This window comes from Hippopotamus amphibius, chromosome 6 (genome assembly GCF_030028045.1).
Source record: "Hippopotamus amphibius kiboko isolate mHipAmp2 chromosome 6, mHipAmp2.hap2, whole genome shotgun sequence".
Lineage (NCBI taxonomy): Eukaryota > Metazoa > Chordata > Mammalia > Artiodactyla > Hippopotamidae > Hippopotamus > Hippopotamus amphibius.
Window position 1 is genome coordinate 160,073,859 of NC_080191.1, and position 19,078 is coordinate 160,092,936.

Sequence of the window (19,078 nt, forward strand, 5' to 3'; positions counted from 1 at the left end):
GCTCCATAGTCTGCATTTATAAGACGTATTAATGGAAGTCTGATGTAGATAAAATATTAGCACCACCTACAGTGTGGTATAAACATATGGAAAGTACACTGACTCACATTAATGTCAAGAAATGGTTTGCATTCCCTTTCTCTTTTACCTAATAGTGTTCTGTTGAGACACAGCCTTGGTCCTACATAGATAACTGTCATTTCCCTGAGTGTATCGTGTTCATCTCGTCTCCATATAGAGCTTTCTGACAGGACTTATTCCTAGCTACATCTGACTTTATAGTCCTAGTCCTTGTAATTTTCACCCCTGTGTTCTACATTTGGGCCCCTCTGTTTGAAGGCAGTCCAATGTACTGTTTATTTCCAGTCAGTTCAGCGCAATTCAGTGTGCATTTACTGAGCACCTTTTATGCGCCAACACTGTGCTAATGCTGGGAAAACAGTGATAAATGCAGCACCGTTTTTGCTCTCAGAATTTATTGTATAGTTGGGACAGACACTTAAACAGATAATTTTCAAGCTATGTGATCAGAACTAAGGTGGTGGTCTACATAGGGAATAGCCAGTCACTTAACAAAATACTGCCTTAAAGGCAGTTGTGAAATACCAAAAAAAAAAAGAAAAGAAAAGAAAGGAAAACTTAATCTTTGGGATTGACAGCCAATTTGAGGAGATACTGAATTAGCCCATCAGCAAGTATTGAAATCCCCAAGCAGCAGAATTTAGTGAGATCATCACCCAACCTCTGGTCAGGACTGAGTGTCATAAAGCTCTTAATTTGGGAAAGATTTCCCATGTCTAAATATAATTCCTCCTCCTGTAACTGAAGCATCTTACTAGAAAAAAATAGGAGTGCTATTTACCATCATTTATAGAATACTTATAACCCCCAGATCATTCTCTCTGGAGTCCAGAGATTCCTGCCTATGGTTGTTGGTGTGCTGCTCCTGGGCTGCAGGTATGTTTAGAGACTGATCTCCTCAGATCTTAGGGATGGCTCTTGGGGTACCCAAGTCCCTTGTAATCAGCTTATTTCTGATGGGCCAGAAAAATATTGTCATTTTCTGTGTGCCATTATGAGAAAAACTGGGAAGTGTTGCCTTAGACCATTCACTTTTCTTTTTTTAAAAACAATTTATATATTTTTTTATTTTTTTGTTGATTTTTAATTTTATTGAAGTATAGTTGATTTACAATGTTGTGTTAATTTCTTCTATACAGCAAAGTGACTCAATTATACATATCTATATATATATGCTTTTTCATGTTCCTTTCCGTTATGATTTGTCACAGGATATTGAATATAGTTCCCTATGCTATACAGTAGGACCTTGTTGTTTATCCATTCTATAGGTAATAGTTTGCCTCTGCTAACCACAAACTCCCATTCATTCCCTCCCCTACCCAGCCTCCCCTTTGGCAACCACAAGTCTGTTCTCTATATCTGTGAGTCTCTTTTTGTTTTGTAGATATGTTGATTTGTATCGTATTTTAAGATTCCAAATATAAGTGATATCATATGATATTTATCTTTCTCTTTCTGACTTACTTCACTTAGTATGATGATCTCTAGGTCCATCCAGGTTGCTGCAGAGGCATTATTTCATTCTTTTTGATGGCTGAGTAATATTCCTGTGTGTGTGTGTCTGTCTGTCTGTCTGTCTGTGTGTGTGTAAACCATATCTTCTTTATCCATTCATCTGTGTTGGACGTTTAGGTTGTTTCTCTGTCTTGACTATTGTAAATACTGCTACTGTGAACATACGGGTGCATGTATCTTTTCGAATTAGAATTTTGTCTGGGTATATGCCCAGGAGTGGGATTGCTGGATCATATGGCAACTCTATTTTTAGTTATTTGAGGAACCTCTTTCTATAGTGGCTGCACCAGTTTACATTCCCACCAACAGTGTAAGAGGGTTCCCTTTTCTTTACACCCGCTCCAGAATTTGTTATTTGTGGACTTTTTAATGATGGCCATTCTGCACAAAAACAGAAATATAGATCAATGGAACAGAATAGATAGCCCAGAGATAAATCCATGCACATATGGGCACCTTATCTTTGACAAAGAAGGCAAGAATATACAATGGAGAAAAGACAGCCTCTTCAATAAGTGGTGTTGGGAAAATTGGACAGCTACATGTAAAAGAATGAAATTAGAACACTTCCTAACACCATACACAAAAATTAACTCAAAATGGTTTAAAGACCTAAATGTAAGGCCAGACACTATAAAACTCTTAGAGGAAAACATAGGCAGAACGCTCTATGACATAAAGCAAGATCCTTTTGGACCCACCTCCTAGCATAAAGGAAATAAAATCAAGAATAAACAAATAGGACCTAATGAAACTTAAAAGCTTTTGCACAGCAAAAGAAACCATAAACAAGACAAGAGGACAACCCTCAGAATGGGAGAAAATACTAGCCAATGAAGCAACAGACAAAGGATTAATATCCAAAATATACAAGCAGCTCATACAGCTCAATATCAAAAAAACAACCCAATCCAAAAATGGGCGGAAGACCTAAATAGGCAGTTCTCCAAAGAAGACATGCAGATGGTTAACAAACACATGAAAAGATGCTCAACATCACTCATCATTAGAGAAATGCAAATCAAAGCCACAATGAGGTATCTCCTCACACCGGTCAGAATGGCCATCGTCAAAAAATCTAGAAACAATAAATGCTGGAGAGGGTGCAGAGAAAAGGAACTCTCCTGCACTGTTGGTGGGAATGTAAGTTGGTACAGCCACTATGGAAAACAGTATGGAGGTTCCTTAAAAACCAAAAATAGAACTACCATATGACCCAACAATCCCACTCCTGGGCATACACCCTGAGAAAACCATAATTCAAAAAGATACATGTACTACAATGTTCATTGCAGCACTGTTTACAATAGCCAGGACATGGAAGCAACCTAAATGCCCATCAACGATAAATGGGTAAAGAAGATGTGGCACATGTATACAATGGAATATTACTCAGCCATAGAAAGGAATAATATTGAGTTATTTGTAATGAGGTGGATGGATCTAGAGTCTGTCATACAGAGTGAAGTAAGCTAGAAAGAGAAAAACAAATACTGTATGCTAACGCATATATATGGAATCTCAAAAAAACGATACTGATGAACCGAGTGGCAGGACAAGAATAAAGACGCAGATGTAGAGAACGGACTTGAGGACGTGGGGTGGGGGAGAAGGTGGGACAAAGTGAGAGAGTAGCATTGACATATGTCCACTACCAAATGTAAAATAGATAGCTAGTGGGAAGCTGCTGCATAACACAAGGAGATCAACTCGATGCTTGGTGATGACCTAGAGGGGTGGGATAGGGAAGGTGGGAGGGAGGCTCAAGAGGGAGGGGATATGAGGATATATGTATAAATACAGCTGATTCACTGTGTTGTACAGCAGAAACTGGCACAATAGTGTAAAGCAATTATACTCCAATAAAGAGCTGGGAAAAAAAAATGATGGCCATTCTGACTGGTGTGAGGTGAGGTGATACCTCATTGTAGTTTTGATTTGCATTTCTCTTATAATTAACAACGTTGAACATCTTTTCATGTGCCTATTGGCCATCTGTTTGTCTTCTTTGGCGATATGTCTATTTAGGTCTTCTGTCCACTTTTTGATTGGGTAGTTTGTTTTTTTTGTTGTTGAGTTATATGAGCTGTTTGTATATTTTAGAAATTAAGCCCGCATGAGTCCCATCAATCACAAATATTTTCTGCCATTCCATAGGTTGTCTTTTCCTTTTGTTTGTGATTTCCTTTGATGTGCAAAAGCTTGTAAGTTTGATTAGCACCCATTTGTTTATTTTTTTTATTTCTGTTGCTTTGACAATTCTACATCTTTTAATGTTCCATATAAATTTTAGGATTATTTATTCTAGTTCTGTGAAAAATGTCATGAGTAATTTGATAGGGATCACATTAAATCTGTAGGTTGCTGAGGGTACTATTGCCATTTTAACAGTATTGATTCTTCCAATCCAAGAGCAAAGAGTATCTTTCCATTTCTTTGAATCATTTTTATTTTCCTTTATTAATGTTTTGTAGTTCTCAGAATATGTCTTTCACCTCCTTGGTGAAGTTTATTCCTAAGTATTTTTTTTAATGTGATTTTAAAGGGTATTGTTTTTTTTACATTCCCTTTCTGCTATCTCATTGTTAGTGTAAAGGAATGCAACTGATTTCTGTATGTTAGTTTTGCATCCTGCTACATTACTGAATTCATTTATCAGTTCTAGTGGGTTTTGTGCGGAGACTTTAGGGTTTTCTATATATAGTATCATGTCATCTGCGGAAAATGACAATTTTACCTCTTCTCTATCAATTTGAAAATAATTAGAAAATTATTTCTTTTTCTTGTCTGATTGCTGTGGCTAGGACTTCTAATATTATGTTGAAGAGAAGTGGTGAGAGTGGACATCTTTGTCTTGTTCCAGATTTTAGTGGGAAGGCTTTCAGCTTTTCACTGTTGAGTATTATATTGGCTGTGGGTTTGTCATAAATAACTTTTATTATGTTGAGATATATTCCCTCTATACCCATTTCCTAAGAGTTTTTATCATGAATTTTGTCAGATGATTCTTCTGCATCCTTTGAAATGATCATGTGATTTTTGTCCTTTTTTTCGTTGATGTGGTGTATCACATTGATGATTTGCATATGTTGAACCATCCTTGTGACCTTGGTATGAATCCAGCTTGGTCATGGTGTATAACCTTTTTTATGTGTTGTTGGATCTGGTTTGCTAATATTTTGTTGAGAATTTTTGCATCTATATTCATCAAGATATTGGCCTGTAATTTTCTTTTTTGGTAGTGTCTTTGTCTGGTTTTGGTATCAGGGTGATGGTGGCTTCATAGAATGTCTTTGGGAGTGTTCCTTCCTCTTCAGCCTTTTGGAAGAGTTGGAGAAGGATCGGTGTAGGTTTTTCTTTGTAGGTTTGGTAGAACTCCCCAGTGAAGCCATCTGGTCCTGGACTTTTGTTTGTAGGGAGTTTTTGTAGCAATCATTTTTTATCTTATTAACCCCATTCCAGTTCTTTATATAAAGGAGCTTTAGTTGAGGAATTCTGAGGAGAAGATAGGACTCCCAGAAGGAACTGACTTCTTTTGAAGGTAGAGAGATGATTCTTGTATCTCCAATGAATAGTAGTTGATTTTTCTAGGTAGTTCCAATAGTCCACCATGGTAAAACTAATTACTTCCACAGCATTACGAATAGTTGGCTTTGTGAATGACTGACATACAAGGCAAATGAACCATAAATTTTGTATATCCTACTGTTCATCCACTTATTTGTTTTAACAACGACCAAATAGTTAGCCCTTGCTACATACAAGACACTGTTGTAGGTTTTGAGAATTCATTAATGAGAAGGTACCTGGTGCCTGCCCTCACAGAATTTATAATCTTCTGGGAAAGATAGATAATTAAAGAAGCAATTACAACATGATGTGATTGGTGCTATATGGGAAGTATAGTAGGGGCAGTTGTTGAGACTGGAAGATGGCTTATTATATATATTGGGTTGGCCAAAAAGTTCATTTGTTTTCCCCCTTAAGATGGCTCTAGTAGCACTTAGTTGTCTTTAACTTCATTCAAAACAATTTTGTTAGATTGTATTGTGATAGCTGTCATATCATCATACATTTTTTAAAAAACATCAAAATTAGTGAATTTTTATGTAGCCATTTTAATATTGAAGACGGAAGAAAAAAAGCAACATTTTCCGCATATTAGGCTTTATTATTTCAAGAAAGGTAAAAACACAACTGAAATGCAAAAAAAAGATTTGTGCAGTGTATGGAGAAGGTGCTGTGATTGATCTAACGTGTCAAATGTGGTTTGCGAAGTTTCGTGCTGGAGATTTCTCACTGGACAATGCTCCACAGTCGGGTAGACCAGTTGAAGTTGGTAACAATCAAATTAAGACAGTAATTGAGAACAGTCAACGTTATACCATGCAGGAGATAGCTAACATACTCAAAATATCCAAATCAAGCATTGAAACTCTTTTGCACCAGCTCGGTTATGTGAATCGCTTTGATGTTTGGGTTCCACATAAGTTAAGCAAAAGAAACCTTCTTGACCATATATCCACATATGATTCTCTATTTAAATGTAATGAAAACGTTCCATTTTAAAAACAAAGTGTGACAAGTGGTGAAAAGTGGATACTGTACAATAACGTGGAACAGGAGAGATTGTGGGGCAAGTGAAATGAACCACCACCAACCACACCAAAGGCTGGTCTTCATCCAGAGAAGGTGGTGTGGTGTATATGGTGGTATTGGAAGGGAGTCCTCTATTATGAGCTCCTTCCAGAAAACCAAACAATTAATTCCAAGAAGTACTGCTCCCAATTAGACCAACTGAAAGCAGCACTCGATGAAAAGCATCCAGAATTAGGCAACAGAAAACGCATAATCTTCCATCAGGATAATGCAGGACCACGTTTCTTTGATGACCAGGCCAAAACTGTTACAGCTTGGCTGGGAAGTTCGGATTCATCCGCCATATTCATCAGACATTGCACCTTCAGATTTCCATTTATTTTGGTCTTTACAAAATTCTCTTAATGGGAGAAATTTCAATTCCCTGTAAGACTGTAAAAGGTACCTGAAACAGTTCTTTGCTCAAAAAGATAAAAAGTTTTGGGAAGATGAAATTATGAAGTTGCCTGAAAAATGGCAGAAAGTAGTGGAACAAAATGGTAAATGCGTTGTTCAATAAAGTTCTTGGTGAAAATGAAAAATGTGTCTTGTATTTTTACTTTTAAAATGAAGGAACTTTTTGGCCAACCGAATAGTTACTCATGGATCAAATTGTTTGAACTAAATTGAGTCATCTTTGTTTCTTTTAGGGCAACAGTGCAACTTCAGGTATGATTTAGAGGAGCCGCCACTGAATATCATTTCCTTAATTATTCAATGTAAATTGAGAAATATTGTGATTTAGAATGTCTCTGATGTGATATATAATTCACCTTAATAACCTAAGTAACATTAAGACTTTTAATTCACGATTTTACCTGATCAAAAGGTAGTCTTGGTTTTAAGGTAACACACTTTTGACCTGTAGCCTTAATTATGGTATGATTAAATAATGCTGCTGTCTTACCTCTTCTGTTTTCAGGGAAGGTATTCATGTAAATCAAGAGTTGCTGCAGATATCTCCCTGTATTACAGAGCAGTTCATTGAGCTATTGTGTCAGTTCAGCCCAAACCAGGTTATAGAGACGCTACAGGTCCTTGAGTGCTACCGTCTAGAAGAAACTATTCAGGTAAGACCAATAATGTAGAGAAGACAAGAGTAAAGTTTTCTTTAGCATTCACCGTGTTACAAATGAGCACGGGGAGACTCATATATTAAATCAGTTGCCTAAGTTTGTATCTAGTAAGTGCTAGCACTTGAGATTGAACCCAGATAGTTTGACTCCGTAGTACGTGCTTTCCATTGCTGTGATAAATTGCCTCTTCGTTTATTCTAGTAAAGTGAGAAACAGCACATGTCCATCATTGTTATTAGTCAAGTTTCACAGGCATTCTAGCCAACAGGATAAACATAGAAAAAGGAATACAGTAAAAATATTAAAAGGGGAAAACCAAGTTCTTATTTGCAGACGCTGATGGTTAGATAGTCCTGTTGCCGTGAGACTTAGTAGGTTAAATGGCAATTAGCACAGTCATTGCCTTGATTCTCTTTCCTTGTTTTCTCGTTTCCAAATGAAAATGAATGTGTGTGTGTATGTGTATATGCACATATGTGCATATGTATATATACAAACATATTCTAATCTACCACAAGAGGCTAGTATGTTCCCTGTTTAAAATTTGTTTTTAAGCTGCCTTTGTATCTTTGCTATCAATACTCATGAGATAGTAACCTGTATTTTCTGCATCCACCTCCTAAACTGCCCACACAATTAAAATTTTTTAAATTATGAAATATTTCAAAATATATAGAAATGTGCAAAGTATCAAATACCTACATATGTACCCACCAACTCAACTTCATAGATATTAATGTTTTGCCATACTGGCTTCAGATCTTTGTTGTTTTGCTGTTTGTTTTAGAAATAAAGCATCCTTTATTTGTCATGTCTCCCCTGAGGTTACCTCCAACGTGAAGGTGGGAAGTTTATCCTTCCCATCCATTTTTAAAAATTTCCGTGTTTGAATTTACCTATGAAACACAAGGTACAGTTTTACATGTTTTAAAAGTTTATATTAATGATATCATACAGGAATATCCTATTGCAGATTCCTTTTTATTAATTTTTTATCTGTCAATTTCTATGCATGTAGTTTTAGTTCATTCATTTTAATGATCATGTAATAGTCTATTCAGTGACTGTGCTGCATTTTATATATTTTCGTATTCACAGACATTCAGAGTGTTTCCAATCTTTTGCCATTATCAACAATGCTACTTTGGAGATCTTTGTATGTACCTTCTTTGTGCCCATCTGAGATTTCTCTAAGTAGTATGCCTGGAAGTGAAATTCTTTAGACAATAGAGTAGCTTAATTCTATTCATATTGCCACGTTGGTTTCCTGTTTATTTCCATTTTCATCGTCGGTGTTTGAAATTTACTGGTTTTCCACATCCTCGCTGATTTCTAGTATTTTTAGACTTCTTAATTTTTGCCAGTGTGATGATTATCCTTGCTTACTCATGACATTGCATATCTTTCCATATATTTAATGACATTTGGGTTTTCTTTTCTCTGAATTATCTATTCATATCATTTGCCCAGCTTCCTATTGAGGTTTTGCCCTTCTCTTACTGATTTCTAGAAGTTCTTTCTAATTTCTGGATCTCTAGTCCTTTGCTGATTTTATATGTTGGAGATGCCTTCTTCCAGTCTATTATGGCATGTCTTTTAACTTGGTTTTTAGTGACTTCTCTTTTAATTTATCAGTCTTTTCCTTTAACGTTCAAGTTTTGTGTGTGACTTTTATTTCCTTTCCTACTTTAATGGCATTAAGGATATTGTCTTATATGATTTTTATAGCTTGGCTTTTCTCCTATAGGCTTTTAGTCCATCTGGAATTTATTTTTGTAAACAGATCAAGAGGGATTTATATTTTTTTTCCATGTGGATGGCTAATGGTCCATGTGACATTTTATTGTCCCTTCTTCACTTATTTATAACACCATACTGCTGTATACCAAACTCCCAAATATACATAGATCTTTTTTATGAATTCTGTTCTTTTGGTCACTTGTCTTTCCCTATACCCATACCACATATTTTAATTAAGAAAGCTTTAAAATAAGGTTTATTATTTGACAGAAAAGTCTTCCCTCCTCATTCTTTTTCTTTGAAATTCTTTGACTACTCTTAGCCTTTTACTGTCTTGTATCAAATTAGGAATCACATTGTCACATTCCTATAAAAATAACACATTCTTCTGGGATTTTCATGAAAAATACATTGAATTTATAGATTAATTCAGGGAGGATTGACATCTTGTGGTATTGTTTTCACATTCAGAAACATGGTTGTCTTTTTGAAATGCCTTTTATGCTCTTTGATGAGGTTTTATAACTTTATATAATATTTTACATAAGGCTCTTGCAATTTTCCTCAATTTGTTCTTAGATACTTTTTGTTAACATTGTAAAAGGAAATTTTTTAAAAAATTGTATTGGAATAGAGTCAATTTACAATGTTGTGTTAGTTTCAGATGTACAGCAAAGTGATTCAGTTATACGTATACATATATTCATTCTTTTTTGCAGTCTTTTCTCATATAGGTTATTAATATCACAAAATATTGAGTAGAGTTCCCTGTGCTATACAGTAGGTCCTTGTTGGTTATCTGTTTTATGTATAGTAGTGTGTATATGTTAATCCTAAACTCCTGATTCATCCTCCCCCCTCCATGTTTCCTCTTTGGTAACCATAAGTTTGTTTTTGATATCTGTTAGTCTGTTGTTTTGTAAATAAGTTCATTTGTATCATTTTTAAATTGGACTCCACATATGAGTCATATCATATGGTATTTGTCTTTGTCTGAGTTACTTCACTTAATATGATAATCTCTAGGTCCACCCATGTTTCTGCAAATGACATTATTTCACTCCATCATATATGTGTGTCACATCCTCTTTATCCATTCCTCTATCAGCAGACATTCAGGTTGCTTCCATGTCTTGGCTATTATAAATAGTTCTGCAGTGAACATTGGGGTGCATGTATCTTTTTAGATTATGGTTTTCTCTGGATATATGCCTAGGAGTGGGATTGCTGGATCATATGGTAGTTCTGTTTTTGTTTTTTTAAGGAACCTCCATAGTGGTTGTACCAACTTACATTCCCACCAACAGTGTAGGAGGGTTCCCTTTTCTCTACACCCTCTCCAGCTTTTACTATTTGTAGACTTTTTGATGATGGCCATCCTGAGTGGTGTGAGGTGATACCTCATTGTAGTTTTGGTATGCATTTCTCTGGTAATTAATGACATTGAGAATCTTTTCATGTGCTTTTTGGCCATCTGTATATCTTCTTTGGAGAAATCTCTATTTAGATCTTCTGCTCATTTTTTTATTGCATTGTTTGTTTGTTTTTTGACATAGAGCTGCACGAGCTGTTTGTAGATTTTGGAGATTAATTCCTTGTCCGTTGGTTCGTTTGCAAATATTTTCTCTCATTCTATGGTTTGTCTTTTTGTTTTGTTGATGGTTTCCTTTGCTGTGGAGAAGCATTTAAGTTTAATTAGGTCCCGTTTGTTTATTTTTGTTTTCATTTCCATCACTCTAGGAGATGGATCCAAAAAATATTGCTACAATTTATGTCAGAGTGTTCTGCCTACATTTTCCTCTAAGAGTTTTATAGTGTCCAGTCTGAACTTTAGGTCTTTGATCCACTTTGAGTTTATTTTTGTGTATGGTGCTAGAGAATGTTGTAATTTCATTCTTTTACATGTAGCTGTCCAGTTTTCCCAGCATCACTTATTGAAGAGACTGTCTTTTATCCATTGTATATTCTTGCCTCCTTTGTTGTAGATTAATTGACCATATGTACATGGGTTTATTTCCAGGCTTTGTATCCTGTTTCATTGATCTACCATACTGTTTTGATTACTGTAGTTTCGTAATATAGTCTGAAGTCAGGGAGTCTGATTCCTTCAGCTCCATTTTTCTTTCTCAGTATTGCCTTGGCTCTTTGGGGTCTTTTGTATTTCCATATAAATTTTATATTTTTTTTATTCTAGTTCTGTGAAAAATATCATTGGTAATTTGATAGGGGTTGCATTGAATCTGTAGATTGCCTTGGGTAGTATAGTCATTTTGACAGTATTGATTCTTTCAATTCAAGAACATGATATATCTTTACATCTGTTTCTGTCATCTTTGATTTCTTTCAACAGTGTCTTATAGTTTTCAGAGTAGTCTTTTGCCTCCTTATTTCTAGGTATTTTATTCTTTTTGATGTGATGGTAAGTGGGATTGTTTCTTTAATTCCTCTTTCTGACCTTTCCTTGTTTGTGTATAAGAGTGCAGAAGATTTCCATGTATTAATTTTGTATCCTGCAACTTTACCAGATTCATTGATGAGTTCTCATAGTTTTCTGGTAGCATCTTTAGGATTTTCTACGGATAGTATCATTTCATCTGCAAACAGTGACAATTTTATTTTTTCTTTTCCTATTTGGATTCTTTTTATTTCTTTTTCTTCTCTGATTGCCATGGCTAGAACTTCCAACACTATAAAAGTGTTGGCAGTGGATATCCTTGTCTTGTTCCTGATCTTAGAGGAAATGCTCTCAGCTTTTCACCATTGAGAGTAATGTTAGCCATGGGTTTTTCTTATATGGCCTTTATCATGTTGAGGTAAGTTCCGTCTATGCTCACTTTGTAGAGAGTTTTTTTTAAATCATAAATTTGTGTTGAATTTTGTCGAAAGCTTTTTCTGCACTTATTGAGATGATCATATGGTTTTTATTCTTCAGTTTGTTAATGTGGTATATCACATTGATTGATTTGTGAATACTGAAGAATCCTTGCACCTCTGGGATAAATCCCACTTGATCATGCAGTATGATCCTTTTAACGCATTGTTGGATTCAGTTTGCTAGTATTTTCTTGAGTATTTTTACATCTGTGTTCATCAGTGATATTGGCCTACAATTTGTCTGTGTGTTTGTGTTTGTGTGTGTGTGTGTGGTATCTTTGTCTGGTTTTGGTATCAGAGTGATGGTGGTCTCAGAGAATGAGCTTGGGAATGTTCCTTCCTCTGCAGTATTTTGAAAGAGTTTCAGAAGGATACGTGTTACTTCTCTAAATGTTTGATAGAATTCACCCATGGAGGCATTGGGACCTGGACTTCAGTTTTTTGGAAGTTTTTTCATCACTGTTTCAATTTCAGTACTTGTGATTTGTCTGTTCATATTATCTATTTCTTCCTGGTTCAGTCTTGGAAAGTTGTATCTATCTAAGAATTTGTCCATTTCTTCTAGGTTGTACATTTTATTGGCATATAGTTGTTTGTAGTAGTCTTTTAGGGTTCTTTGTATTTCATTGGTGTTGGTTTTAACATATTTTTCATTCTGCTCTTAACTCCTTCTTGTGTATTTTAAATTTCAGTTATTGTTTTTTTCAGCTTTGATAGTTCTCTTGTATGTTTTCTATTTCTTTGTTGCAGTTATCACTGTGTTCATCTATTATTTTCTCATGTTCATTTAGCATTTTATTAGTAATGCTTTGAACTTTTTTCAGGCAAATTATTTAACACTTTTTTGTTTCCCATCCACTTAATGAATTATCTTTTTCTTTCATCTGAAACATATTCCTCTCTCTTTTTTTTTAAGCTCTTTATTGGAGTATAATTGCTTTACACTATTGTGCCAGTTTCTGCTGTACAACAAAGTGAATCAGCTGTATTTATACATATATCCCCATATCCCCTCCCTCCTGCGACTCCTTCCCATCCTCCCTGTTCCACCCCTCTAAGTCATCATCAGTCATTGAGTTGATCTCCCTGTGTTATGCAGCAGCTTCCCACTAGCTATCTGTTTTACATTTGGTAGTGTATATATGTCAGTGCTACTCTCTCACTTCATCCCAGCTTCTTGTCTGACATTCTCTGTGAGATTACGTGAAACAGTTCCCTACCCTAGTCTTGAAGATATGTCCATTTGTGGGAGCATCCCTGTGAAGTCTGCTTGTCCCCAGTGGCATTGGTGGAAGAGCTAAATTTAAAGTGAGCATAGGCTGCATCTTTCCCGGTTATGTGCTACCAGGCACTGTATTGCTGGCATCTAGGGCTAGAGTCACTGACCTATTAGGGGTGGTGCCAAGGCCTAAGGGTCTAGAACAGGATCTTACAGAGAGTTGGGTTTCTTCCCAATGTGATGGTGGTGTTCACCATGGTTGGGGATATGACTGGGTCCTGAGGGCTTGGGGCTGCGTTTCTTTTTCGCTGGTGTGCACACATTGGGTAGAGGCAGGGTCAGGGCAAGCGTGGTTGGAGTCACACTAATAAGTTGGCGCTACTCCTACCTTTGTGCAGTTGTACCAGCAACAGTAGTCTCCACCCTAGCTAAAGGCAGGACGAGAGCCTAAGCTGATTCCACTCCTTCCCTAGTGCTCGCACATATGTGTGTGCAGCCAGTGACAGTATCTGACATGTTTGGAGGAAGGGTTATTGTCCAAGCAGCTTCCGCTCCCTCCCATGTGCAGGCATGCATGCTGGTACCTACAGTGGCTCTCTCTGCGCTGGCTAGATGCAGGGCCATGATGTGAGGTGACTCCCTTCTCTCCATGTTCACTCAGGTTCATTAGAAATGAAATTTTTAAAAGGAAGTTTTTTGAAATGATTTTTTTAAATTGGTTACTGCTGGTGTATGTTATTAATTTTTGTACATTGTTTTAGATCTAGAAACCAGTCTGAATACTTTTTTCATTCAAATATTTTCTAGATTTTTTTATGACAATTTTTTCTGAGAATGATGGTAGTTTGTTTCTTTTTTTTCCCAGTGTTACACTTTTTTCATTCCCTCATCAAATGACTAGGAACTCTGGGATATTATTGAACAGAGGCACTGATAGTATGCATTCTCTCCTTGTTCCTGATTTAAAAGGGGATGTGTCTAACATTTTATGTTAAATATGGTGTTTATTGTAGGATTTTGATAGATAATTTTTATTAAATTAAGAAAGTTCCATTACAAGTTTGGGTTAGAGTGTTTTGTATTGGTTTTATTTTTGTCAAAAATGGATGCTGCGTTTTATTAAATACTTTTTCTGCATTTATTGAGATGATCATATTTTCCTCCTTTGATCTGTTAACCTGTAATATGTTATTTGTGCCTCTCTTTTCTTATTCTTAAGAAAGTTTTATTCTTTATTTGTCTTTTCAAAGACTGATTTAGGATTTTTTTTAAACCTCGCTATTGTTTCTCTGTTGTTTCTTTCTATGACATTCTTTTCTATACTTATTTTCTTTCTTTTGCCTTGGTTTAACTGGTATTTCTTTTTTACTTATTAGAAACTTAATTTATTAATTTTCATTAAGATCCCACAAGCTAATGTATACTGTTTTCATTGTCATTTTGCTCTCAATATTTTGTGAATAATTACACATCAATTTCTGGTGTATATTATTACTATTTATGTATACATGTTACCTTTTGTGCAATGGATATACCTAATTCAGGTGCATAACAACTTTTTAAATAAATAAGTGAAAAAAAATGAATGACCTTGGTTCAATTAGAGTCCCAAATGGGCTACTCTAAGTCTAGAAAGTCAAATATTTGCATGTTATACTGTAAAAGTAGCATACTACTAGGGTATGAATTCATTGTTTATTATCATGGGGTTTTTTTCATCCTTAATAGGATCTTCTGACTCCACAAACAAGATTTTTGAACCAAAAAAAGCTTTCTCTTTTCTTCTTTCTTAGATTACCCAGAAGTATCAGCTTCATGAAGTCACTGCTTATTTATTAGAAAAGAAAGGAGATATTCATGGTGCCTTCTTAATAATGCTAAAGGTAACATTTTACTGTATTTGCATTGTCATGTTTCTGTCTAGCCCTGTATCCATTTATCAATCCATTCTACTTTAGACTCTGAATTTGATTACTCTGTGTATCTCACATAAGAGGAATCAAACAGGATTGGTCCTTTTGTGTCTAGCTTATTACACTTAGCATAATGTCACCAAGTTTTATCCATGTTGTAGCACGTCAGAATTTCATTCATTTTAAAGGCTGGATAATACTCCATTTTATGTATATACTACATTTTGTTTTTCCATTCATTCAGCAGTGGACACTGGGGCTGCTTCCACCTTTTGATCACTGTGAATAATGCTGCTGTGAACATGGGTGTACAAATATCTTCTTGAGTCCTTGCTTTCAGTTCTTCTGGATATATACCCAGAAGTGGGATTGCCGAATTAAATGGCAATTCTATTTTTAATTTTTGAGGACCTGCCATACCGTTTTCCATAGTGGCTGTATCATTTTACATTCTCACCAGCAGTGCACCAAGGTTTCAATTTTTCCTCACCAGCACTTGTTATTTTCTGTTTTCTGGATAGTAGCCATCCTAATGTGTGTGAAGTGTTATATATCTGTTTTTTAAACATTGTCATCCAGCTAGGAATAGATTAGGGATGTCCTATTCATATTTTTTAAATGGTTCGTGTTAGCTTCTAGTTTTTTTCTAGCCATATAATTGTGAAACAGGCCAGGAACAGTATTCCACAGAGGATTTGTGTAGGCTCTTAACCTCTTTTAATCTCTAAATTACTCCTGCATCTCTTTATTTCCTTGCAATTTATTTGTTGATGATACCATGAACCTAATTTTAAAGCGTAAATAAAAGTACTCCTGGCATGGATGGGGAATGGAGAAGTAGGAGATTCTTGCAGGGAGTAATATGATCATTTGCAAAAGCATGGGGATACAAAGAAATATGAACTACTAGAAGATGAGCCAGTAGCTTTACTAGGGCTCAACTATCAATGTATAGGCAGATCAGGCCAGAAACAAAGGCTAGATGCAGATTTGGAAAGATTTTGCAGGACATGCTAAAGAATTAGGACTGATCCTGTTTTTACCCAGGATCAACAAAAGGTTTTTAAGCAAGGGCCTGAGGTGATGTTGTTTGTTTCATAAAGACTACTCTGCTGACTGTAGGAGGATCTCTGGGCTGCAGAGAAGGGGGAGGTAGAACTGGAAGCAGAGAGCATTTGGGAGGGTATTGCAGTAGTATAGGTGTGAATCAGTGAGGGCTTGAGCTGAGTGTGGCAGTGGTTGTGGAGTGAAAAGAGAGGGTGGATTTGAGAACTTACTGATCATTTGAATATGGAATGGGGTGAATGAGAGGGAGAAGTTAATGATGATTCTGATTTTTAGTGTAACATTAGTCTATAAAGGACCTCAAGGAAACGAGCAAATTTGGGGTAGAAGGAATAGGTTAAGGTCAGCTTCAGTGTATATTAAGAAGCCTTTGGAATGTCAGTTAAGGATGTGTAAGAGTCTAGAATTTAGTAGATTAGAGGATACTATAACTGCATATATAGGAGATGTCACACCTGAGGCTATGCCCTATGCTGTGGTGATGGACTTGTTGTGTCCTTTATTATTCCCACCCATCTCTTTTTCTCATAACCCAGTATGAATTTTTTTCCCTTATCCAAAGCATGGATTAATCGTGATCCTCATTACTTTGCCTAAAGAGTGTCAATGATGACTACGTGGTGGTACAACAGAAGCAAAAGTGGGGCAGAATAAGTGATATTTGATATTTTGGGTCACTTCCAGTACTACTAGCTTTGCTTTCTGTATATACAACAATTCTCTCCTGAATGGCGGAAATCATTCTTAATAACCTTGTTGTTTCTTGCTTTAACATATTTTGCTTTAAAATATGTTAATTCAGGTATTGGTAGATTAGAAATATAAAGTGTTCCTTTTACCTCCTAGAAACTACAAAGCAAACTTCAAGAGATAACACATCAAGATGAAAGTAAGTTCTTGAGTGTAACTTATAGTTTCTTTTTCCATGGGCCCCATGTTTTAAAAGATATTAAATGATAAACTGTATTTATTAAGTAATAATTACATTGATCTGCATATTACTGTTTATCTGACATTGATCCCAATTTGGCTTGCTTTCAAGAGCTCATAACAGGAAGTAATATAAACCACTGTGGTTTTGCAATGCTAATTGTCAGTAGAAGTCATTGTACAGAAAATAAGGTACTTTTCACTGGTATCAATTAATTTTTTGGTTATATTTCTGTACTTATGTTTTGATTATTATAAATGAGGTACATAACTAATGTCTTAAAAGTTACTGTAATGTGCTGAACAACAGCAAAGCAGAACTTCTCATTGGTAAGTAATAATCAATGTTTTTGTATTGAATTTATATAATTTTAGCAGAAAGCAGTAAAACGACATTTTAGAATCTTAAATAGCTTTGTGACAGATAGATATGTAATTCCTATTTTATCCATTGATACTAAAAAATTATTTTGTAAAAGTATGGTAAAATAAACATAACAAAATTCACCATTTTAACCATTTTTAAGTTTACAGTTCGTTGGCAATAAGTACTTTCACATTGTTGTACAATCATCACCACCATCCATCTCCAGAACCTTTTCAGCATCCCACACCGAAACTGTACCCATTAGACAGTTACTCCTCATTCCCTCTTCCCCACTCAGCCTCTGGTAACCACTACTTTGTGACTTGATGAATATGGTTACTCTGTGTATCTCATATAGGTAGAATCAAACAGTAATTGTCCTTTTGTATCTAGCTTATTACACTTAGCATAATGTCTTCAAGATTCATCCATGTTAATGGATGAATTGACACATGCAGAATTTCTTTCCTTTTTAAAGGCTGAGTAATATTCTATTTTATGTATATACTACATTTTGTTTTTCCATTGTGTTTTTCCATTCATTTATCAATGGGCACTTGGTTGCTTCCACCTTTTGCCTGTTGTGAATAATGCTGCTGTGAACGTGGGTGTACAAATATCTTGTTGAGTCCCTGCTTTCAGTTCTTCCAGTGTGTACCCAGAAGTGGGATTACTGAGCTAAGTGGTAATTCTATTTTTAATTTTTTGAGAAACCACTGTACAATTTTCCGTAATGGCAATATCACTTTCCGTTCTCACCAGCAATGCACAAGGGTTTCAGGTTCTCCACGTCTTCACTAACACTTGTTATTTTCTGTTTTCTTGGCAGTAGCCATCCTAATGACTGTGAGGTAGCATCTCATTGTTGGGTTTTTTTTTTTTTAACTTTTTATTTTTTTATTTTTTACAATAAAGTGCATATATTTAGAGTGTACAATTTGGTATCCCAGTCTCCCAATTCATCCCCCCCCAACACTCCCCGCTTTCCCCACTTGGTGTCCATATGTTTGTTTTCTACATCTATGTGTCTATTTCTGCCTTGCAAACCGGTTGATCTGTACCATTTTTCTATAGTCCACATATATGTGTTAATATACAATATTTATTTTTCTCTTTCTGACTCACTTCACTCTGTATGACAGTCCCTAGGTCCATCCATGTCTCTACAGATGTCCCAGTTTCATTGCTTTTTACAGCTGAGTAATATTCCATTGTATGTATGTACCACATCTTCTTTATCCATTCATCTGTTGATGGACATTTCAGTTGCTTCCATGTCCTGGCTATTGTAAATAGTGCTGCAATGAACATTAGAGTGCATGTGTCTTTTTGAATTACGGTGTTCTCTGGGTATATGCCCAGGAGTGGGATTGCTGGGTCATATGGTAGTTCTATTTTTAGTTTTGCAAGGAACCTCCATACTGTTTTCCATAGTAGTTGTACCAACTTACATTCCCACCAACAGTGTAGGAGGGTTCCCTTTTCTCTACACCCTCCCCAGCTTTTACTGTTTGTAGACTTGATTTTGATTTGCATTTCCCTAATGATTAGTGATGTTGAGCATCTTTTCTTAGACTTATTGGCCATTTCTATATCTTCTTTGGAGAAATGTCTAGTCAAATCCTTTGCACACTTTTGAATTGGATTAGTTGTTTTC

At 35.7% G+C, this 19,078-nt stretch overlaps 1 protein-coding gene across 4 annotated transcripts in view; it reads left to right on the plus strand.

Annotated features, from left to right (window-relative positions):
- The window catches only part of VPS8 (VPS8 subunit of CORVET complex), a 280,030-nt gene that overhangs the window by 171,285 nt on the left and 89,667 nt on the right, over positions 1 to 19,078 (plus strand). For all 4 annotated transcript variants that reach the window (XM_057737662.1, XM_057737661.1, XM_057737663.1 and 1 more), the window contains exons 36-38: positions 7,160 to 7,307; positions 14,940 to 15,029; positions 16,971 to 17,013. In XM_057737662.1, the coding sequence (XP_057593645.1) occupies positions 7,160 to 7,307; positions 14,940 to 15,029; positions 16,971 to 17,013 (281 nt within the window). The remainder of the gene's footprint in view (positions 1 to 7,159; positions 7,308 to 14,939; positions 15,030 to 16,970; positions 17,014 to 19,078) is intronic.